This window comes from Lissotriton vulgaris, chromosome 2_1 (genome assembly GCF_964263255.1).
Source record: "Lissotriton vulgaris chromosome 2_1, aLisVul1.2, whole genome shotgun sequence".
NCBI classification, from domain to species: domain Eukaryota; kingdom Metazoa; phylum Chordata; class Amphibia; order Caudata; family Salamandridae; genus Lissotriton; species Lissotriton vulgaris.
The window spans coordinates 982,810,835-982,835,607 of record NC_141687.1 but is presented as its reverse complement, the minus strand read 5'-3'; the positions used below and the strand labels follow the sequence as shown (position 1 = coordinate 982,835,607).

General features: G+C 44.5%; 1 protein-coding gene across 1 annotated transcript in view; it reads right to left on the bottom strand.

The window, feature by feature from the left end:
- Window positions 1-24,773, bottom strand: part of LRP2 (LDL receptor related protein 2) — a 358,266-nt gene that overhangs the window by 50,526 nt on the left and 282,967 nt on the right. Inside the window, exons 57-65 of the mRNA XM_086956556.1 lie at window positions 24,541-24,669; window positions 23,821-23,940; window positions 21,767-21,883; window positions 21,539-21,655; window positions 17,050-17,187; window positions 16,589-16,711; window positions 11,232-11,360; window positions 10,763-10,894; window positions 8,857-8,988 (exon numbers count right to left, since the gene is read on the bottom strand). Coding sequence (XP_086812682.1) covers window positions 8,857-8,988; window positions 10,763-10,894; window positions 11,232-11,360; window positions 16,589-16,711; window positions 17,050-17,187; window positions 21,539-21,655; window positions 21,767-21,883; window positions 23,821-23,940; window positions 24,541-24,669 — 1,137 coding nt within the window. The remainder of the gene's footprint in view (window positions 1-8,856; window positions 8,989-10,762; window positions 10,895-11,231; window positions 11,361-16,588; window positions 16,712-17,049; window positions 17,188-21,538; window positions 21,656-21,766; window positions 21,884-23,820; window positions 23,941-24,540; window positions 24,670-24,773) is intronic.

Genomic DNA, 24,773 nt, shown 5'->3' with positions numbered 1-24,773 from the left:
GCCTGTGTGACGTTTTAATGATAACAGTGTACTTGGAGACATTTTAATAACCACCCATTAGTCTTCTGATGTGAAATTACCAAAATTAATCAATTATGCCATCTTGAGTAATTAAGAGCAATTTTGGGAAAAATCTTACCATTGGAGCACAGAAACAATGAACTAAGAGACAGCAAGAGGCTGATGGTGACTGCTGTTCATGTTCTGTAGCATTTAGTGCAATTTTCTTATTCCAAAATGCATCCTTCGTTCCTTTTTGGGCGAGAGGGTGCATTTTGCAGTAAGAAAATTGAGCTAAATGTTGGATTATGCTTCATTTGTAGCTATGCATAATTAAGAGTAATTCTGTGATAATTACAAATAATTATGCTAGAGAGAATTATGCCAGTTTCACTCACCCATACTGAATAATGTTTACTGCATGTTTTCCTCACTATTTGATCTAACGGTTTCACCTGCTTGCATTATCTGAAGTCTACAAGTAAAATACTCCTAATACTGATAATCTCATAATCCAGGAAGAGCACTACGTGTGGATCAAATTTACTGCAAAAGATGCGTTTAAAGACCAGATTTATCAGTCAAAGTTAAACAATTAATTGGGAAAGATACAATCAGAACTAGTGCTGCGCTTTTTGTCGGCCGATCTAGCATTTAACAGTACTTAGAGACTAAGGGGCCAATTAGTATGTTGGGCGGATCGATTCGCCCGACATTTTTGCCCGCCCGCATGCCAATTCCCCCCGCCATAGTAATGGCGGGGGGACCCCGGCGGACTGAAAGACCGTCCGCCGGTAGGCAATCCGCTCAATTGCCTACTGGGCGGAAAAGCTGTTAATATGGTGGCGGTGTCTTGTAGACACCCCATCCATTTTAAGATGCATGCAGGTTCTTGCCTTTCCATAGCTGCAATGCTGCCACAGAAAGGCAGGCGGCTCTCACCATTGGGGGCCCGTAGCGGGCCCCCGGGGATCTTGGGGGTTAGGGGGTGCGCATGGTGGGTACCTATGCTACCGCCCTGCATTTGACAGTACAACGTGGCAGGCACCACGCGGGACCACTGCATGCATTGTGGGCAGTCCCATTTCCCGGGGGTATCGCCATGCTAATGACCCCCTTAGTTTCAGATTTAGAAAAGTTGGACATTGATCAAAATTAGCGAGCACATTTATTTTGCAAATTGTTTGCAGTTCAAAATAAAGAATGCAGCAAACAGGTTATTCTCTAAGTTTCTTCAGAGCCTTGCTGCCTGAAGAGCTGCACTACAGCAAATATTTTGTATTTGTTTTTGCTTTTAACATGCCAATGCAGAGAAAACTGATGTTTTTCCATTTTTCAAAAATGATGAAAGATCGAACAAAATACGAGACAAAATCACTTTGTTCTGGTTCCTATACAAGCAAAAAAACCTTTTCTCTGGGGAAAAACATTTATATAACATTGGCCGCAGTAAAATCTGTTTCCTCAAACTCTGTTGGAAAAGCAGCAAGTGGTGCAAATGTGTTTTCTCCCTTATTGGCTCTGAAGCTGGTCAGTTACATTAGTTGTCCCTTATCCTCGTTGTTTTTCCTAGCTTCTGGCTTTTACTTTTTGTGAAGTCTAATAATGAGCATTTAAAAAAAATCTACGAGGTTAGTAGCACTAGGAAGAAATATCACACATGGGCCACTGTAATATGGGAAACGGCCTTTACAACGAAGCCGTTTCCACGAAATCTTTAACCATGCATGCAGTACAACGCATGCGTGGTTACCACTAAAGTCTTTACCACGCATACCTTTACTACGATGTTTGTAGTAAAGGCATATGTGGTAAAGGTAAAGAGTAAAAAAAGGGGGGTTCGGAGGGGTCTCCCCCCTAAATAAAAAAACTCACCAGAAGTCAAGTCAAAATATGCACATAATCAGCGTCGTTTAAGAGAAATCAGAAAAAAAGGAATTAGTTACTTACCTGTACACTATAGTTCTCCAGTATTATCTTTCATAGATTCACATGCTTGTATCTTCCCCGTCGTCATGGTGGGAGTCTCACGGTAACAGAATGACCAAGCAGTATCATAGAGAAGAAAAACTGCATAGAAAATCCCCATAGGGGCTGTATTATTTGGTAACCAGACCATTTCTTTGTTTTGGTCCAAAAGCCAGCCAATCAGCATTGCTGCCCTGCCCTCACACTCCCCAGCAGCAGCTTCCTGCCTCAGATTTCCGTCCCCGAGTGAGAGACAAGGATAAATACCGAGAACAAGATCAGCCTGAGAAACGGGGAGGCGGGCGGGCGCATGTGAATCTATGAAAGATAATACTGGAGAACTATAGTGTACAGGTAAGTAACTAATTCCTTCTCCAGTATTACATCTTTCATAGATTCACATGCTTGTATCAGAGTAGTAAGCAGTGCTAACCATACTTGTAGCGTTTCCAGGACAGAACTCAGAAGGAAGCTCTGCCGCAAAGCAATGATATAACAGTAGCTATGAAAGCATCAGCAATACGATAAATGCACGTATAAGTATAAAACAAAGCACTGTATAGCAAAAACAATATGCCATTAGACCATACCTTACTGGAATAGACGCTTCAGAACAGCCTGTCCCACTGCCGTGTCCTCCTTCCACGCAGTGTCTAGACAGTAGTGTCTTGTAAATGAATGCACACTCTTCCACGTTGCTGCTCTGCAGATGTCCGGCAGCGCCACTCCTGCGAACAAGGCCATCGAGGTTGCCATCTTCCTCGTTGAATGTGCATGCACTTTAGAACATAGCGGCTTCCCCGCTTTCTCGTGACATTACAGGATAGCTGAGGATATCCATCTAGCAATACTCAGTCTCGACAATGGAAGACCTTTCCTCTGTCCTTCAAATGCAATGAATAATTGCTTGGACTTGCGGAACGTTTTTGTCCGTTCAATGTAGAACTTTAGGCATCTAGAAATGTCTAGAGAGTGTAAGGCTCTTTCTGCTTCCGATGAAGGCTTGCTGAAAAAAGTAGGTAAAATAATGGGTTCGTTGAGGTGAAAAGACGTCGCCACCTTGGGAATAAAGGTAGGATTTGTTCTCAATATAACCCTGTCCTGACGAAATTGTAAGAAGGGTTCCTCCACTGAAAAGGCCTGGATTTCGCTAACCCTCCTTGCAGATGTTAAGGCGAGAAGGAGGGCTGTTTTCCATGACAAGAACTGCAAGTCTGTCTTGTGTAAGGGCTCAAAAGGTGGCCTCATAAGCTGCGATAGGACTGTATTGAGGTGCCACGGCACAGGTGGGCGCTGGATGGGTGGGAAGACTCTAAAAAGTCCCTTGATAAATTCCTTTATTACTCTGGATGACCAGAGAGATGGTTCATTTGGCTTCCGCCGGAATCGTGATATTGCTGCTAAGTGCACTTTGACCGAAGCATGCGACAGACCTGACTTAGATAGTGAAAGCAGGTAAGGCAGGATACCTTCAGGCTGTACCTCAAACGGATGCAAGTTTTGTCTGTTGCACCAGTGGCAGAAACGGGTCCATTTTGCTGTATATGTTTTGTTCGTCGATACAGCTCTAGCTTGTGAGAGAATATGCCTGCATTCTTGCGAAATATCTAGATTTTGAAACTCCCGCTCATGAGGTTCCATGCTGACAATTTTAGAGATTGCAGGTCCGGATGCAGAATCTGCCCTTCCTTCATGGAGATGAGGTCTTGAAATGTCGGGAGCTGGATCTTGTCGCCCCTCGACAATTGAAGGAGGTCTGAAAACCACGCCTGTCTTGGCCAGGCTGGTGCTATCATTATAATCCGGCACGGTTCCAATCTCATCCTGCGCAGGATGCGCGGTATCAACGGGAACGGAGGGAACGCGTATGCAAACCTTCCTGTCCAGTCCATGAGGAATGCATTTCCCTTGGAGCCCTGTTGACGGTACCTGGACGCAAATTGAGCGCACTTTGAATTGTTTTGTGTCGCGAACAAATCTAATGTGGGAGTGCCCCACCTTTGAAACAAAATGCGAATCTGAGTGTCGTGTAGTTCCCACTCGTGTGTCGCATTGGGAGTGCGGCTCAGGGCGTCCGCCCGAGTGTTGAGGACTCCCTGTATATGCTGAACTTGGATCGAAATTTCGTTGGTTATGAGCCATTTCCAGATCCTTTGCGCCAATGTCGACAGCTGTTTGGATCTCGTCCCACCCTGTTTCAGCAGGTAAAACATGGTCGTGGTGCTGTCCGTTTGGATAAGTACTGACGATTGGCGTATTCTGGGAAGGAATGCTTGAAGCCCTAGGAACACCGCCTTGAGCTCCAACATGTTTATGTGAAGCTGAGCTTCCCAATCTGACCAAAGGCCCTGAATTTCCAGCTCTTGAAGATGCGCGCCCCATCCTTTCAGCGAAGCGTCCGTCGTCATCACGAAGTCGTGATCTCGAGGAATGAAGCTCAAGCCCTGGTCCAGGTTCTTTAGGATCTTCCACCATGACATGGCCACCTTCATACGGTTCGTGATGGCAATGCGATCCTCGAAGGTTCCACTGGCCTGTACCCACTGTTCGTCCAGCTGTTCCTGCAAAGGTCTCATTCGAAGACGACAGTTTGGTACCAGTGGGATGCAGGATGACATCATCCCCAACATGGACTTGTAAATCCTCACGGAAGTGGACCTTTTTGCTTGAAGGGAAGCCGTTAACCCCATGATCTTTCTCATCCGATCTTCGGAAGGATAGGCTTTCCCTGCTCTGGTGCATATCCATGCCCCCAGGAACTGGATGCCTTGGGCCGGAGTCAGCGAGGATTTCTCTAAGTTGGTCCTCAGACCTAATCGCTGAAACAACCGGATGCAGCTCTGCAGAGCTTCTGCTGCGTCCCTGAAAGATGGACCTGTCACTAACCAGTCGTCCAGATATGGGTAAATGTAATGCCCTTGCAGTCTTAAGTGGGCCGCCACCGGGGCCATGCATTTGGTGAATACCCTCGGGGCTGATTTGAGTCCGAATGGCAGGACTTTGAACTGGAAGTGGCGACTCTCCACAACAAACCTTAAATACTTCCTGTGCTTCCGATGAATGGGAATATGGAAGTACGCATCCATGAGATCCAAGGACGCCAAGTAGTCTTTGTCCTTCAACATGAGTAAGATCTCTTGCAACGACAACATTCTGAAGGGTATCTTTTTTATGTATGGATTGAGATCCCTCAGGTCCAATACCTGTCTCCATTTCTGGGTCTGTTTCTTTTTGATGAGGAAGAAATGCGAATAGAAGCCTCTCCCTCTGAGATGCTGTGGCACTTCCTCTATGGCTCCCTTTTGCAGAAGCGAGAGAACTTCCTTCTGCATTTCCTTGCGATGATGGTTGAGCCTGAGTACTGGGGGGGTGGTCCGGTGGTATCTCCACAAATTCCAGCGTGTGGCCCCTGCTTATGACATCCAGAACCCATTTGTCCGATGTTATGGACATCCAGTTGGTGTAGTATTGAGACAGATAGTGGTCGTTGTCCGGGATCTTTTGTGTGGGGAGCGCCTGCCTGAAATCATTGACGTCTATTAGACTGATGATTTTTCCCCCTGGCGTTAGGTTTACCTCTGGACTGTTGTTGGTAAGAGGAGTTAGAGGATCTGAACTGGTTGTTTGTGTTAAACTGACGATATCCCTGCTGATTGTACGGTTGATATCGGTTGGATTGAAAAGAGGGCCTTTGATTAAATTGGCCTCTTGCACCCCTCTTTCGAAAGGACTGAAACTTTCCCTGCTGAAGAGATCCCAGCGCTCTAGCTGTGTCCGTGTCCGACTTTATGCCTTGCAATGCCTCATCAATATGTTTCCCAAACAAATTTTCACCGTCAAAGGGCATATCGACAATCTCCGCCTGCACCTCTGGTCGAAAAGAAGTCGCCTTGAGCCAGCCCTGCCTGCGAAGCGAAACCGCCCAAGCCATTTGTCTGAAGGCCAAAGACGAGACATCCATGGCGATGTCGATAGATTCGGCAGCCGATTTTGCTCCTTCTTTGAGAAGGGCTGCCGCTTCTTCCTTTCGGTCCTCCGGAAGCGCTGAGAGTATGGGTGCCAGATCGGACCATATCTGTCTGTTGTAATGGCCAAGCAGTGCCATAGCATTTGCCGCTTTAATGGTAGAGGCTGCCATGACCGCAAACCTCTTACCTGCCCCATCCATTCTCCTTCCTTCCTTGTCTGGTGGCACTAGTGAAGTAGCCACCGGGTTTTTAGAATTTCTTTGCGCCGCCTGCGTCACAACTGATTCCGGCCTGGGATGTCCAATGAGGCAGGCTGCCGTGGATTCTGGAGCTCTGTATTTCTTTTCAATTCGTGGAACTGAAACCGCTATAGATGCCGGTGTTTTCAGAATCTTCAGGCCCTCCTCCCAGATATGAGGGATAATAGGAATTGAGCGAAGTGACCTTTTGTTATCATCCTTGAAATCGTACAAGAAACAATCCGTCTCTTGCACTTCCACATCCAGACTGAATCTCTTGGCCGCCCTTTCCATGATATCATGGAAGCCTCCGATGTCTTGAGGAGGGGAGGTAGATTTGAGTGGGTCAGGTGATGCAGCCGATGGCAAGACGTATTCGTCCCATTCCTTCCCCGAGGCATCATGAACCAGCTCTCCGTCTTCGGGCTCTTCATCTTCATCGGAGTCCGTTAGGTCGTCCCTTATAGTAACCACCTGCGGAGATTTAACCCCTTGATCTTGAGAAGCAGGTGCTTTTTTAGGTGTCTGCGGGGGAGGCGTCTGCGTAACTGGTTGCGAGGAGTTCGCCTCTGGGAAACGACGATAGTAGTCATTTAGCATCAATCTAAGATCAGACACAAGGGTGAGGGGTATAGAAACCGTCTCTTGACGTTCCTCCTCCCGTGAGTCCACGTGCTGCTCCTCTTCATCATCATAATCACCAGATTCCTGGAATGATTCATATCTGGAAGATTGTGGTCTGTCCCTGAAGGAATAACTTTCCTCCTCATCCGTGTCTTGGCTTTTTATCTGAAGCTGAGAAGGACTGTAGGCGGCACCTGAGGACTCCTCTCCATCTGAATCCTGCTCCAGCAACGATGATGGTGGCAAAGGAGAAATCTTTGTCCATGAGGTGAACTCTGCGGATTTACTGATGGTAGCCGAACCTCTCGTCGACTGAAAAGAGCGGATGGAGATCATGGTCTTCGACTGAGGAGAACTGTACGCTTTAGCCGATGAAAGCAAGATTTTCGTCGACGGAACCATCGTCGACGGGACCATCGTCGACGGAACCTTCGTCGACGGAACCTTCGTCGACGGAACCTTCGTCGACGGAACCTTCGTCGACGGGACCTTCGTCGACGGGACCTTCATCGACGGGACCATCGTCGACGGAACCTTCGTCGACGGGGCCTTCGTCGACGGGACCTTCGTCGGCGGAACCATCGTCGACGGGACCTGCGTCAACGGGGCCCTCGTCGACATCCTCAACATCGAACCTGTCGTTGACGGAGTCGTCATCGTCGTCGTCGACGGTCCTTTCGCCGACAGAGAAATCTTACTCGTCGATGTCGTTGTCGTAGACGTCGTGGTCGTCGACGCAGCCTTAGATCCTATCGTCGACGAAGCCGTAGTCGACGGAACTGAAGTTTTCACCACAGGCTTAGTAGCAGAAGCCATTGAACTGGTAGAAGGTGCAGATCCAGGTCCTTTAAGACTTGACTGCTTCTCCAGAGGAGTTATAGGAAGAGATGATGTCGATTTTTCCTTAGATTTACTCCTTTTAGACTCCACTTTCTCCACAGAAACAGAGGCCTTTCTTTTCTTGGGAGTGGAGTGAGAAGATTCTTCCTCAGAATCTGAGCCTGATGTGGCCTTCTTCTTCTGCAGCCATAACAGTAATCTAGCCTCTCTGTCTCGTTTAGTTTTGTCAGAAAATTTTCTACAGAGTTTACAGTCTTTCACCAGGTGTTTAGGGTAGAGACAGTAAAGGCAGTCCTCATGTGGGTCCTCAGAGAAAAGTCTGGCCTTCCCACAGGATCTGCATGGCCTGAACAGCCTCTTTTTAGAGCTTTCAGCCATCATAAGTAAGATAAGTACACACAATACCTCAATCTAGAAGACAGGAAACAAGATTCCAAAGGGTCAAAAGTTCACACAGGAACAGAAGAAAACTGAGCAGAGCTCAGGGAGACTCCTTTCTCACACGAAGGCGGTTGGAAATCTGAGGCAGGAAGCTGCTGCTGGGGAGTGTGAGGGCAGGGCAGCAATGCTGATTGGCTGGCTTTTGGACCAAAACAAAGAAATGGTCTGGTTACCAAATAATACAGCCCCTATGGGGATTTTCTATGCAGTTTTTCTTCTCGATGATACTGCTTGGTCATTCTGTTACCGTGAGACTCCCACCATGACGACGGGGAAGATACAAGCATGTGAATCTATGAAAGATGTAATACTGGAGAAAATCTGTTTCCTCTTAACGACGTATGACGTCACCACGCAAATAGTCGAGGTAAAGGTTATGCGTGGTAAACGAATTCCGTTGTAACGCATGCGTGGTAAAGGCATGCGTTGCAACGGATTTCGTTGTAACGTCATACATTCCAACTAACAGAAAAACCTTAGTCCCTTGCACAGGAAATGAGGTGGGGATGAGAGAGATTGTCAGAAGGGGGTTTCACTAATTTTCGACTGATTCCTCGATACTGTTCCCCTCTAAGTGAGGCCCTCATCTTTCAATTCGTACCAAATTCTGGCTTTGTGTTCTGAGATAGTGAGGTTCTATTAATCTGCTCTCATGAAGTACTCATGAAAGTACCATCTTAATACAACTGTAATCAGCAAGAGGCCTGAAGGTCACTCTAGAGGTCACCGTACCTATCTGAACAGGAGATGCTTTTGCACGGTGTTGACAAACTTACCATCTGCTGCACATTGCCTGCCCTGGTGATCACCAACCGATTTAAATCCCTCGGCGCACAAGCACTCATAACTTCCCTTTGAGTTCTTACAGTCTTGCGGACACGTGCCATAGATTTGACATTCATCAATATCTAGAGAAGAGAAGAAACAAAAGGGGCGTTATTTTTCGTCTTTTTTCCTTGATGCTCTGTAAGTTGCACTTGTTTGGCACAATGCTGGGAGTGGAAAAACAGATGATGTCACATTAACCTTAAAAGTGTTGAAGGATGTTACGATGAGTCTGTCTTTCCAGTTACAAACTTATGTCTTGACCTTTGATATGCCCCAACAATAACGTTTTACAAAAACCATGGCTCAACTAAACAAGCATTGACAAAGCCAAAATGCTGGCACGCAACGCCTTGTAATATTGGTTTGGCAATATTTGTTTCTTTATTGCCACTCCAAAACTGCAAGGAATAGAGGATTAGACTTAAATTAAAACCGTCACCCTTTGTATAGGGGAGAAAATGTTGATATTTAGTATAACCCTATGTTCTAACCCGACCCCTACTGCCTCCATTGGCTCTCCTATTGAGTACCATTGAAGTATGCAAAAGTAACACCAGTGCTTAACATGAGCCAGTTGTTTCCAGTGCTTAGCACCAGCACTAAGGGGCTAATTATGATGACGATCGAACCGTCATTGACAGCCCGTCGGTGGGGGTCCCACCGCCATCGTAACCATGTTCTCCGCCCACCGTATTACAATGGCTGGCGGATGGTTGGCGGTAGGGAAGAGAGACCGCCATGCATCGGAAAGGCTCCTTAAGCCCGCCGGTGTGGTGGAGGGGGCTGTATTTCCTACAATGGTGGCGGTGCCTGCCAGGCACCCCTGCAGGGATTACAATGTCCCTTTAAGCCTGCCTTTTCATGGCGGTTAACCCGCAATGAAAAGGCAGGAGGAAAGGGACTTTGGGGGCATTGCAGCCGGTGCAGCCAGCAGCACCCACCGCAATGTAAAACATAGGCATTGCAACTGCTGTGGTGGCGGTCGCATCCTAATGCCTATGGTGAGACCACTGACAGCCTGTCTGATGGTCCCATTTGCAAAAGGGTGGCGGTCGGACTAAAGTCCGACCGCCATCCTAATCAGCCCCTTAAATATCAACACCAATGCTTTTTATGGGCACTAATTAAGGACATTTATGGTGGGCACTGGGAGATAAAGTAATTTGCGCGGAATCACAGGATATTGAACCTACACCAAGACTCGAACCTGGTTCCCCAGCGCCGAAGCTTGAAGCTCTGGCCATTACACCACATCTTCACGTCACTTTCATGGTTAGCAGTTGGTTCTGTTTTAGGTGGCTCTAACAGCAGACAAAGGCTGGTGCAAGGTGCCTCCTGACGAGAGCCTCGGCACTTAATTCTTTATGAATTAACCGCTGAATAATACAAGTTATTAATAGCACCTGAGCGCTGTTTAAAAAAACAAGGTACTCTCATCCCTATTTCATCTCTTAACCCCTCCCATGCTCATGACGAGCTGAGCTCGTCATGAGCCACGGCGCTCCGGTGCTCAGGACGAGCTCAGCTCGTCATGGCCCGTGGAATGCTCAGGTGCGGAGAGAATTCCCCTGCTGTGCTGAGCGTTCCACGGGAGCTGGTGCACCTGTGACGAGCTCAGCTCGTCATGAGCACAGGAGCGCTGTGCCTCATGACGAGCTGAGCTTATCATGAGCATGCGGGCGCTGTGCGCGCCCCCCTCATCCCCCAGCACAGCGGGGGAATAACCCCCACAGCGGAGGGGTTAAAACAAAGTCTTACAACCTAAGAAGAGCATTACAATGCAGCACTTAGTATGGCCACACTAAATCCCTGTAGCAGTCAACGTGTACCACAAACATTGGGTTGGCTCTTTACCTTCACAGGAGTTGCGATCACTGTCGCTGGCTCTGTACCCAACGTGGCAGGAACAGATGAACCCGCCTTCATTCAGGTCGGTGCAGTTATGCTCACATTTATTTTCAGCGCACGTCCGGCCTGCTCCGGGATCTGGGGAAGATTGAAGACATCTTGAAGACAGAGTGTTGTACATGGAAGTACACAGACATTGTGCCCTATGATATTTCCATTGTGTTGCATCAAGTACACTGTGGGACAACCTCTGTAGTAATTCATACCTTAAAATATACAATCACCAGACAAGTGAACCATGTGCCACTTTATTTACTATGCTGTTTACGCTTATGTAGCTAAATTAAGTATCTTTAAACTGAAGTGAAATGGATCATTACAACCTGGATTCTGTGGAGCTATAATACTGAAGTCACTCTAATACATTGAGTTCTACCACCACGAATGGTGCTGGTACAATGAAGGGTGAACTTACTGCAGCCAAGTTCATCTGTGTGGTCCCCGCAGTCGTCGTAGTTATCACATACACTGTGCAGAGCTACGCAGTGTCCATTGGCACACTTATATTCTTCAGTAGTACACGGTGCACGAGTCGGTGCTCTACCTATGAAAAACATGATCCACAGGTCAATGTGTTCAGTTCAATAGAAAGAGGTAAGTTGCTTTTCAGTTTTGCATTTTTGTGCGATGCAGAAAATTTCATTTATTGCGCGCATAAGAATTCCAGGACAGATTTTTGAGGAAATGTGCAGAATAACACCCAAATAATCAAATTAAACCAAGTATAACATATAACAGCACAACAACAACAACAAAAATACCTCTCCAAGTACTAAGTGAAAACAGAAAAACATTTCTCTTTCATGGTGAGGAAGTCATTTCAAAACTAAGGGCCAGATTTACATGTTGACAGGTGGCTTGCCACTCCACCAAGGAGTAAATTACTCCGTCCCCATGACGGAGGGACTGCTCGCTAAAACTATAAGTGATCGCCAAACAAATGGTCATTTATAATGCATTGGCAGGAACCGTCGTCATGGTGTTGCTGTCACTGCATCAAGATGTTTGCTGCAGGGCTGCGTCAGCATAGCAAAACCTTGCGGCAAACAGTTTCCTGTTTTTTATTTTCAACAAGAAAAATCCCGAAAGGGGATTTTGTTTCGAAAATATAAAAGGTAAGGCTCCTCTCACCGAGGAAGTCATCTCCCATGGTGGAGGGGCAGGCATTATTTGCTGTTTACAGAACTTCACCACTAGGAGGCGAAGGACAACAGTGGCTAGATGTCCGTCCGGCGTATTTATGTTTTTTACTTTATTTTATGTACTTTTATGTACTTAGTGCAGAAATCGCTCCCGAAGGAGTATCTCAGCGCTTGCGCTAAAGGCCAAAGCATAGCGAGATTCAGAACAGCCATGTTTTGAGCAACTTCTTGGAATTCTGGAAATCTGGGTAAGTACAGATATGAAGGAAGTTTATTCCAATGATAGGGGGCTAGGTTCAAAAAGGGTCTGCCACCATATCTGACCAAGCAAATGCAAGGGGTCTGCAAAAGGGCTTTATTGGAATCCCTTAAATATCTAGAGGGCTGATAATATCCGAGTCTGGAATAGAGGTGAGCAGCAGAGGATTCATAGCAGGCTGTGTGCATCAGACAGCATAGCTTGACGATGCTTCGTGTCCGGATGGGCAGCCAATAGAATTTCTTTAATAAGGGGGCAGATGGAGTCCGTGCAGGACGATTACAGATAAACAGAGTGGCTGTATTCTGCACAAACTGCAGTTTGGCCAGCAAGCTGTTGTTGGCAGATTCCAATAGGGCACTGCCATAGTCCAGGCAACTGATTATAAAAGCCTGGACGAGGGTTTTCCTGGTGGTAGAAGGAAATCAGGGGGATACTTTCTTTAGTGACATCATTGTGGCAAAGCAGATGACACAAGTTGTGCTCACTTGATCCCTCATGGACAGTGTGTGGTCATTATTTACTCCCAAGTTCTTCACCACCTCAAAAGGGGAGGGTGCTGGGCCAAGATTGGGGCCACCAGTCTGCTGACCATGGCTCTCGTGCTTTGCCAAAAAAGCAACAGCTCAGATTTTCACTGTTAAGTTGGAGGTGCTTGTTGCCCATTCAATTGGCACTTTAAGACACACAGTGTGTAAATTAAGTTTTCAGTTTGTCAAAATCAGGACCTAAGGAAATAAGGAGTTGGGTGTTGTCTGTGTATGACATGATCTCCACTATGCATGCCCTCACAAAATGGGCCAAATATGCCACATAGACATTGAACAGAGTTGGACTGAAGGACCCCTTTATTGACATACGTTGTTCTTGATTTAAAAGAGCTGAGACAAACGTTTTGTGTGTTATTGTCAAGGAAGTCCCAAACCCATTGTAGCGCTTAGCCATGGATGCCTGCTTCGTGTAGTCTGCGAATTAGAAAGGAGTAGGAGACCGTGTCAAACACGGCAGAAAGATCCAGTAATACAAGCATGACTGGAGTCCCTATTTCCAAGTAGAGGCGGTTGCTGTCTGTGACTGCCAGTAGGGGCATCTCCGTGCTTTGTAGTGCTCTAAAACCTGATTGAGAAGAATCAAAGATCGTGTGAGTTCCGAAAAAGTATATCAGTTGTTTGTTAAAAAAAAGTTCTAAAAAATTTGCAAGCAGGGGAAGCAGTGAAATTGGTCTATGGTTTGATAAGAACTCATGATTAAGTGAAGGTTTCTGAGGAGAGGAGATATTTGCACACACTTCCATTAATTTGGCATTCTTGCAGAGACTAGAGAAAGGTTGAATAATATTGTTATGGATGGTGCTAGATAGACTAGACATGACCCTGGGAGGGCAAGAATCATCAGCAAAGTGGATACTGCGAGGGCTAACGCTTCAACACCTATTCCATGGAACAGCAATCAAAGTCACTTAAGTTGGCAGTAGCACTGGGGTTTGGATCGTTCCAATCAGCCTCCATCCTAGCACAAGGCTAGGGGGGGATGCTCTTATTCATGGTGTTGCTTTTTTTAATAGAAAAATCTGTAAAAGAGTCGCAGAGTTTATGGAAGCTAGGATAGTGGTCATGCAAATAAGTGACTTCAGAAAAGAGTTTAGTGCTTTATAAAAATTCTTTGGAGGATTTGCCGGCTTGCGCTATGGTAGAAGTTATGTACATCCCTACAGCTGCTTTAATCAAATTATGATAGTTCTTCATCAAAGCCCGGTATGCTATTTTGTATGGGGGGAATAGAGTGGAAAACCATCTGCGCACCAGGCACTTACATTCTGATTTCTGTTGCCACAGAGTGTGGTTTCTAGGAGCAATAGTTGTAGATTTTTTGATAGAGGCTGGATGCTCAAAGGTACTGACAAGTAAGTCGTTGTAGACGACCAGGGTTATAATTCATGTCCAAATTAAGCAACAGAGTCTCTGTAAAAGTGGTAGGGGAGAACATTTTCCAAGCATGATGCAGTCTAAGGTTCTCTTTGTTGTACTTATTTAAGGCATTCTTTCATGCAATGGAGAACGCAATCAGGTGATGATCAGAACAGGTAATGGGCAAGGGAGGATTACATGTTGTTTCCACTATGTTCCACTCTGTTTCCAGCTCTGTGTGTTGGGCCCATCACAATTTGTTTGAGCCCAAGATTATCAATGTAAGCTAGTAGTTGTGTCACGCCAGGGTCATCACTCTCCTCACCGTGATAGCTAAAATCGCCCAGTAATAGAAATGTATCAGTGGCTAAAATTTGAGGTGCAATATAATCAATTAGAGTCTGTGTAAAAATGTTTCTGGTGCCTGGCGGGTGATAGATCAGAACACCTCTCAAGACCTCAGTGGCAGAGATTGTGATTTTTAAAATACACATCTCAATCCATGCTGCGAGAAGTGTGTCAACAAGTTCAACTTTTATAGAGTTGTGAAAGGCAAAAGCAACATCTCCTCTCAGACATTCTTCTCTGTCTAGTTTGACCAGAGAGTACTGTTCAGAGATGGCAAGGGGTATGCAGAGGAGAGCTGTGCTGCAGAGCTGGGTCTTGGTAAATAAACAGAGCATAAGGCAGAGGGTTGAGATAAGGTCCCATATTTCTATTAAGTGCTTCACCATGGACCTAACATTGCAATAGAGGCTATCTATTTTTGCTGTGTTATTATTATGTGGAGAGGAGGAGGAGTGTCTCTACCACATATGAGCCTTCAAGGTAGGCAATGTAAGAAAGGGAAAAGGCAAAGGCGTTGAGGTTAGCATATTATCAATCTCCATCACAGGCAGGGTGTCTAAGCAGGAGAATCTACATTGTGTACATGCTGCTGGCCCCTCTAGAGAAGGGAAGGGCTGAGTGCAGCATATCACCTGTTTATTCGCTTTTATGAGAGCCATTTGAATTTGTTTTAGCTCAGTAGGGGAATACTGCCAAGTTAGATTCATAGTTAAGCTTACAATTGGCTGAGGGCAGGGGAGGCACAGGAAAAGGTGCAGGGGTCGTGGCGTCGTCCAGGTGCAGATGGGGCAGGCGGGGTTGCTACAGCTGCTTATAAACAGTACCCTGCTGATAGCCCTCGAGTCTAGACCGCTGACCTTACCAAGATGGCGGCAGTCTAGTAGCCAAAAGGAAGTAGGGAAATGCTGAGGGAAGCTCTCTCGGCAGCAAATGGCAAGGCCTCGGCGGACTGGAGAGCAGAGGGAGTGAGGTGAGAGTCACACAAGTAGGAGTAGTGATGTTAAAACAGCAGAAATGTGGAAAGGATTAGAGCAAGCGGCGCAAATGACACATCAGGTAATGAGCAGTGTGTTGAGTGAACACAAAAATGAAACCGTAACTATTGAAGTAAAAACAAAGCAGAGGCAGATACCTGGCCTAAGCAGCACTTAAGCCAGAGGCCGTCAAGAGGTTTGGATAGGGGGGAGACGGTCACCGCTGTTGCCAAACCTATCACCCACCCACAAATTAATAGGGTGGGCAGACCGTTATGTTTGCAGTGTGAATACTCTGTCACTGTTGTTGTTGTCTGCTCCTAAACAAAACGTATATCTCGCAAATGCCTGCTTGAGCCTTTTTCCAATCTAAGGAAAACCATATCTAAACAAATAAATGGAAAAGTATATAAGTAACTCGAATACTCTGAGCTATAAGTAGAATAATACGTTAAGGAAAAGGCTTTGTGCCTCGCAAGAAGTATGGAAAGTGCTATACAAATGCCATTACAGCAGAAAAAAAGAACAACCATGCTCTATGGTGTTCTAACAGGAATGAGGTATTAATATCAAACAACTTGTGTGATGTAACCAAATGATTCTGCTCTCCTGTGTTACGATGATTTGAGACAACCTCTCTTTAAATACAAACTGTGTTATGACTGGAGTGATGGTGCCATTTTAGCAAGCAACAAGTATATGGAATAATGTGTTTATTGGGAATAGTTTCCCTAATACATCTGTACAATTCATAACAACAAAATCAATCATTGTGTCAAAAATATCAAACTCATTTTTTTAAAAGACCACCAAAATCAAATAATTGTTGCTTTCCTTGTGAAATTGTGGTTGCCATAGTATCTGCAGTAAACACTTCTCCAAGATGTTCAGTACCTCAATCCTAGATGTTCAGTACCTCAAAGTCACTTCCTGTTTGTCAGAATCAATATTTTGCTGGTCATCTCCTCTCATTCTACGTATTTAGAGGACGAATTGTTCAGTTGTAGAACAGATGAAATAAAATGTTTTTCAATATTGGTATTTGCATCATATAATTACTGTATTGTATTAAGTAATAAAATACTCTATCATCAGCACCAATTACATGTTTAAAAATGCTTTTAAGAGCTGAGAAGACTTACAATGCTCTTCCTTCTCATCGCTTCCATCTCCACAATCATCGACGTGATTGCATAACTCGTGACTGTAGACGCAGCGGGTGTTTTCGCAGCGGAAGCGGAATGGCGGATCACAGGGAATGTCCACTGAAATGCAAGATATACTGCTGTTATCCATACAGAACAACTCTTTTGAACAAAGCTGTAACATTTTGTTCCACTTTTGAGGGCTATACCGTCCACTAAAGGCATGCTCAAGTGCTGTTTGTTAAAGCCGTAAGCTGGGACCCATAACAAAAGAAACAGTAGTATTAAAAAATAGGTCCTATACTTTTGCAAACAAATTCTGGTATACATTAAAATGGAATGCAGGGCGAAATGTAACAATTTACTGAAACATGTCCAAAAGCAATGAGTCACACAGTTTTATATTTTTGGGGAGACATAATGATAAAAGGGCTCCAATTATTGTAACAGTCACTTACAGCACAGGTGAAGTTCCTCATCAGACCCGTCTCCACAGTCATTGTCTCCATCGCACTTCCACAAAGGCTGGATACAGATGTGGTTCTTGCACTCAAACATCCAGGGGGGGCAATAGGTGCCATTTGGATAGCGGGTTGCTGGTCACAGAAATGCAAGATAGGTTTCAAGTTTAAAATAATATTGTTTCTTCTATATTAAAAATGTATGCTAACAACAACTGATTAGATTTACAATCTTATTAATTTTTTTATTTTTCTTAAAAGGTGCATTTCTTACAAACATAAACAGTTGTAGATGTATGATAAACTTTCAATGAAATGAAAACTCTGATGCCCCATTCTTCATAATATCACGCTGACTTATGGAATGGGATTTTTTACCAATGTATATCTTGGCCATTAAGGAGTAGTATTACACAAACAAGTTGAAATCAAACAGTACATTTAAAACAGGACACTGTGCTCCACGCTTGCACCCCAGATCATCATACCTCCTTACCAAACTCCAGAGAGGCATTGCTTTCACAGTACAAGCTGCCAGGCTCTGGAACAAGATTATAGACCTCAGAGGCCAGTTGAAGCGTTGCTATTTCCAAGATAACTATATCATCCCACAATCCTAGGATAGAATCCGGAAAGATAATCATAGCTACAAGGACAATCTGCAGTTTACAGAACCCAGATGTGGAACAACCAAGCTAGTGCCCTACTTCTACATCCGGGGAAGCAAGAAGTGCTCACCTATGGTTAGCCTTAATATTATACAGTAATGTCAATTCACATAAAACATTTCCAGCCCACAAAAAAACTAAAACCATACCACACTGCAGTGTGCAGCCAACTGTAGCTTAATCCTCCTATACTCATATCAGACATATGTGTTACAGGTCTTGACCATCGTTGAGTCCTGTGTCAGCCAAAAAATCAGCATTCATCAACTGATAGGCTTGAAATAACTGAAGAGGTCTGCCACACACAGCTGTCCAGCTGGAGGACTCCAATGTAGGTCACCACTGCAGGTCCAAACTAACTGCAAACTATGGCCACTTCTTTAGATTTCACAATGACATTCAAATATGAGATGATAGTAACGAAGCCCATGCCACCAGGCCTCATCCTACTTCTCTCTCAAACTACGCCTGCTCATAACCAAAACAATGTAAATCAAAATTCAATCAGGTTGGACAACTAAGTACAGTAATCAGCTAAGCAGGCTATGCATGTAAGCAATAGCATATGTTATGTTACGTTAAACATTTTTACAGAGCGCACATACACCGATTGGTTTCTTGGTGCTGACCTAGGATATTGCCGGAGCTCCATGTGTTTGATCATCTGCTGGGTTCTAGATATAAGCTTGGGTATATAGCCAAGTCTTAAGAAGCCTTTTGAATCTAGAGAATTTAGTGCAGGTACTGATGTCCAAGGGAAGAGTATTCCAGAAGCTGGATGCCAGTACTGCGAATCTACAACCACCTAGTCGCTTCCGTTTTCAGGAAGGAATGGTTAGTAGGTTCTTATGAGCGGAGCACAAGCTCTGGGAAGGTATGTATTTTTGAACAAGCTTGGATATGAATTTTGGGCTAGCACCATGCAGGGACTTAAAGATGAGGCAGTCAACTTTAAATGCACATCTTTGTGGGCTAGGAATGAATGTACTTTTTCCATAATGGGGGAGATATGTTCCCATCTGGGCTGCTGAAATATCAGCCTGGCTGCCTGATTCTGCACCAACTGCAGTCTTTTAGTGAGATATAGAGGGATGCCGAAATATAAAGAGTTGGCATAGTCCAGGTGTGAAATCACAATGGCTAGCACCACCTGGATCAGAGATTCCCGAGCAAGTAATCTTCTGATCTTTCTTATCTTTCTGAGCTGAAAAAACAGGAGGAGGTTACTGCTCCTATCTGAGATTTAATATTGAGGTCACTATTGATGATCACCTCTAGACTCTTGGCTGAGAGGCAAGGAGTTGGGGGGAGCCCAACTCACCTGGCCAACAATGTCCGTTTCAAGGGTTCAGGGGACCCCCTATCAGAATCACTTCAGTTTTGTCTGGATTAAGTTTTAACTGGTTACTATCCATCCAATCGTGGATGTGCAGCCTTGTTGCCTAGAATTCAGATACCGAGTCAGGTGAATTATCGATAGTGAACACCAGTTGCAAATCATTTGCATAGTTATACGTGCACACCTCCCTGTTTTTCAGGGACCGAAGTAGGGGAAAAAGGTAGAGGTTAAACAAATGAGGGGACAATGAAGAGCCCTGAGGTACTCCACATGTCGTTTCCATTTTTGGTGCAGAGAACTGGGAGAGACGCACTGACTGTGTGCGATCCTCAAGAAAGGACTCAATCCAGCTGGACGCTGCTCCCTTAAGGCCAGCAGCCCTGACATGGCCGATCAGGATACCATGATCAACCATGTCAAATGCCGCAGACAGGTCCAGCAGCACCAAGGCCTGGGCGAGCCCTTATCAGCTTCCTCTTGAAGTGCGTCCAGTACAGTAAATATTACTGCCTCAGTTGAATGGGATGGGCGAAACTCTGCTTGGTTGGGACCAAGGTAGTCAGACTGCTCAATGAAAGCACAGAGGCATTTGGCCACATGAGATTCCAATATCTTGGCCAAATAGGGGAGCAGGGAGATGGGCCGGTAATTGGTCAGAATCCTAGGATCCGCACCTGGCTTTTTTAGTATAGGGACGACAGTCGTTTCTTTGAAAGCTCTCGGGACACAGCCCTGCGATAGTGAATCGTTTAGAAGTGCCAAGGCGGGTCTGGGAAAGATGGTAAAAATGTCTTTTAAGATATGGGGAGGGCAGCTGTCAGTAGGTGAGCACGATTTTACTTTAGACAGGAGATCTAGAAAAGTCTATTGCTGAGAACTGGTCAAGAAAACAGGGGTTTTCCAGCATTGAAGATGATACCGCAAGGGAAGGTCAGAAAGGGATACTAGCTTTTATTGTTGCAATTTTATCAATGAAAAACGAATTAAGAGTTAAATGCTTGAGAGGGTGTAGATTTTAGTGTGATTCTGTCAGGATTATATAATTTGTTCACAATAGTGAATATCTCTTTAGACCTATTGGTAGAGCTCAGGATTTTTGAAGAGAAGTAAGTAGCCTTGGCAGTGGAAATTGACTTTTTATACTCTTTAAGTTGGATGAAATAGCTCTCTTATCAAGGGAATAACTAATTATCAATTTTCTTTCAGATTGGCGAAGTACTAGTTTTTGAATTTTTAAGTCAGGAGAGAACCATCATGGCGCCTTGCCGATCTTATTGTTCTAAGTGGGGCAAGTTCACTGCTTGCCGCTGTGAGCCATGCTGTGAGGTTTACCTCACTTGAATTAATTGACGCCTGATTGGTTGGAACTGTATTTGCTAATGTGGCATAAAGATGGGTTCTGTTGATATTATTCCAATTCCTAGCCACTGATCTTTTGATACTTGGGGGTTTTACGATAGTAATGTTCTTAATGGTGAACTGAATTAAGAAGTGGTCGGACCATATACAAGGAGAGACAGTAAGTGCGGATACTATAATGTTAGATGTCCACACCTGATCCAGTGTGTGTCATTTTTTGTGTATGGCCGTAGTTATCTGCTGAGTAAGGTTTAGCCCACTAAGTAGGTCTGTCAATTCTGTGGCATGGGGTCCACCCCATGTTTCATTGGCCCAAATATTAAAATCACTAATCAGCAAAAAAAATTCATGATTGGTAATAAGATGAGCCAACTGTTCACCCAAAGAGTGGGGGAACAAAGGCATAAACATAATTACATAAAGGGACCGGCAAGACTGCTCAAGGCTGCCAGCTTACTGAAAACCAAAAACTGTGCCTGACTCTTGCATCTTTTTATCCACCACACTGCTAAGCAGTGCATCCCATAACACGATAACTGCACCTTAGTGGTCATCACACACAACATGGAAACACTTCGCACATAGGATCAAAGAACAAAGACAAATAAATTGCGACAACACACTCTTAACACAGTAGCTTCCTGACCATTTGGGCAAGAGCTTCAGGGCCCCACACATGGGTAGAAATTTGTATATAAATACCGCCATACAATACAAAAAAGATTGCCCTGCGACTGCATTGGTAAGGCGGGTCCAAGAGGTTCATTTTGTTTCTGTAGCAGAATAGGATTTCCTCCCACAAAATTATAGGAGCCTTCAAGGTCCCAGAGTCCCCAGATATCCACACTGACAAATATAATAAGAACAGGAAATGGAGGTGGTTAGTCTGGGCATGTAGATGGCCAGGAACATGTATGGGAACACTAGGTTCAAATTCCTTCTGGAAACAGGACCCGTAGCATCACAATGTGGGCCAGGATGTTCCATATGTGTCAAACATTTCATATGATCAAATAACTGTGTTCTTTATGTTATAAATATACTTGAAGATGTGTAGCATCTGACTTGTTTGCTGAACATATTCCAAGATAAAAACTTTCAGTAACAGTTTTCAACTCACGGCAAGTTGACTCATCAGAGAAATCGAGGCAGTCCGCACTTCCATCACATCGAAATCGCTCTGCGACACAGTGGCCACTGGTGCACCGAAAATACTCAGGGTGGCAGGTCCTCAGTTCTAGGAAAAAGAAACATTGTCATAGTGCTAATCACAGTTTTAGTGGGACAAGCAACTTCATGTACAGTTTATTCTCCACAAGCTTTATTTGGACAAACTGAGAGAACTTACCACAGTCCCGTTCATCTGAATTGTCTTCGCAATCGTTATCGTGGTCACAAACCCAGCGGTTAGGAATGCAACGGAGGTTGTCACAACGATGCTCACTTTCTGTACAATCACGAGGACCTTAAGAGAAGAAGAAACCAACACTTTCACAGTTAGGGTGAGTAGAGGTGGGCGAGCCAACAAAATAACAGAGAGAGCTGAGCAAGAGCTGAACTAATAGTCTGGCTGGGTTCTAAGAACCCATGCACGAGCCGAGCCCTGGAAATGTTTGCACTTAAATAGTGTAACAAACACAGAATAAAAATATGATAAAGTGTTCAAAATTTTAATAAGTGTTTTTCTTTAACACGCAGAAGTGTTTCAACTTACTACATCTGATTACATAACTCCATTGAGAGGCATATATTGAAAGTGCCATTTTTTTTAACATTAAATAAAATTATTCCTGACCTTTCACTGCACCATGATGACAATTCCATTTTTGAATTAAGAAGGAAGTCACTTGCTGTGTGCATCCTATTTGTGACCTAGAGTCTTACATGGGGCAACATTAGAGTCTATTTAAATCAGACACAACCAGAATCAGTGCACAGCCTAAACTCAGGTATTGCAAAGTGAAAGGAAATAACACATTTGCCCAGGATCACACAATTTTGTCAAGCAGAAAAAACAGCATATATCCCAGTTTTTCTGGTTTCACATTGTGTCTTTCAGCCACTAGATGGGTATTTCTGTCCCTTCCATGTTTTACATCAAAGGTTAAAATGTTTTCTTTGATTCTAGGCACATGCAGCTAGTGTGTGGGCGGCAGCCCAAAGCCACATGAAAGCTCGGCTCGTTTTAGGCTCGAAGGTCCAACAGGACCTTGAGCTGAGGCAGAGCCCGACATCTGGCTCAAGCTTTCAATGGTTTGCCCACCTTCAAGGGTGAAGCCCTGTCAATTTTTTTTCTTGTTAACCAGCTCAAGATTATATTTTGAAGCCAATGATAGCAAGATCTTTGAGCAACCCTAGACCTTCCTTGTGTGAGGTGACATTGAAAACTAATACGAGAATTAATAACTTCAACGCAAATGCAAATTTTGTAGCTGTGCCAAGGGATTCTACATCATCCTAATAAATGTCAAGCGGATCATGGCAGCACAAAAGACAGAATTGATGCTGTGCCCATTTTTCTTTGCTGAAATACCTAACGGGCCCGCCAGTGCCTCTGAGATTATAGAGGTGTCTCTTACAGTTTGCCTCAGAAGCTCTGCATGCAACATTGAGCGTGTTCTCTATGAGAACTTTACATCACTCATTGGCCATGGCAGCTCTCTCAGGGAGATTAAGGTGCACTTCCAGAACTGTTGGAAACTTATCAAATGGGAATTCTGGAGGTTTAATGAATCCTTTTGCTTCATTAAGAGGCTCTCTGGTACACCAAGAGACTTGAATATTGCAGCGAGTAAAGGCATTCATGAGGATCTGCATTGTGCAAAATGCACACTAGCACCTAACCACCTAATGCTGTCATTTCTTACTCAGCTTCCATTAGCGCCACACTATTACTCGTTATGGAAAGAGCCTGGACATCTCCTTCATGTGATAGGGCAAGAACTAGCTGCTGCAGAAAGGCGGGATACACAGTGCGAACATTGTGGGCAGTGAATCATCCCACCAGTAGTGCTTGTAATATAGTTGGCGTGGCTAGAAATATCGCAACAGATATTGCATAAGTAGAAGAATACGGAGGGCAACATTGCCAGTGATTCTATGCATCTCGATGGGGCTCTCAACAGGAGTTACCACCTACACTGAAATGACAAGATGTGGCAAAGCGGCCAAATACCCTGGTGTAATACTAGGGGAAAACAATGACTCAAGCATGTTAGGCCCCGGTATCAGTAACTCCGGGGAGGAATAAGCATACCGATTCAAAGAGTACTCAGTGCCTCACCCTTAGTGGTTGCATATCCCGTCCATCAGAACAGTTTAGCATGACACCACCAATCAAATCTTTAAAATCTCGAAGAAATCTATATTGGTTAAAAAACACAGAAAGGAATTCAAACTCACTGCAGTTGCGCTCATCGGATTCATCCCCACAGTCGTTATCGCCATCACACTTCCAGCGTAGAGGGATGCACCGATGGTTGTCACAACGGAAATCCCCCAAAGGATCACAAGTCAATACCTCTAAAAACAGAAACAAGGGAAGTTTAAAGTATCGCTGATAGAACCAACACCTGCCCCTCCCTACATATCTTGCGCCTTACTCCGTTGTGCCCCTCCCCCTGCATCTTTACAGCATTTTAAGCCCATCCCTTTCAGAAAGCCTTCATCACCGTGCAATTTATTACACCAGCAAACCTACTGTTTCAACACAAAGAGGAAACTTCTTCTACAGATGTCATATATAACAAATGATTTGTTGCCTACACATTTTTGTCATTAGGGACTCCAGAAAGCAGTATAGTTCTGTGAAACGCGTTATCCGCTATGTGCTTCTGAGTAATAACCACTAAATATTGTCTAAAATCTTCAAGATGTTGATTGTTTAATTTTGGAGACTATTTTTTGGATTAAAGCAGCTCATACACACTGGAGGGTGACTAGTGTTTTGTGGAGGGCACTTGATGCTGGGCTTAGAAACCTCCTGTACTTACCTTATCATCATAAACTGTAAAATACAGTTATAAAGTCTGTGTCAAATGTTCACATGCGCAAGTCACACATATTCATGAGTATTTTCCAAGCTGTTGATTTATGCAATCCTGATCTTTTCTCAAAACTTACCGCAGCCTTGCTCATCGCTGTTGTCCCTGCAGTCATCATAGCCGTTGCACACGGCCCACTGAGGCACACATCGATAGTTTGTTCTGCAGTCAAAATCTGTGTGATTATCACAGCGGTAAGCAGGTCCCACTAAAAACACAAACAAACAATATTTTAATCAAATTGATTGAGGGATCTGTAATGATTGCTATTCATTCTGCAATAGATCTTAAAAACAACGACTATCTTTTGGA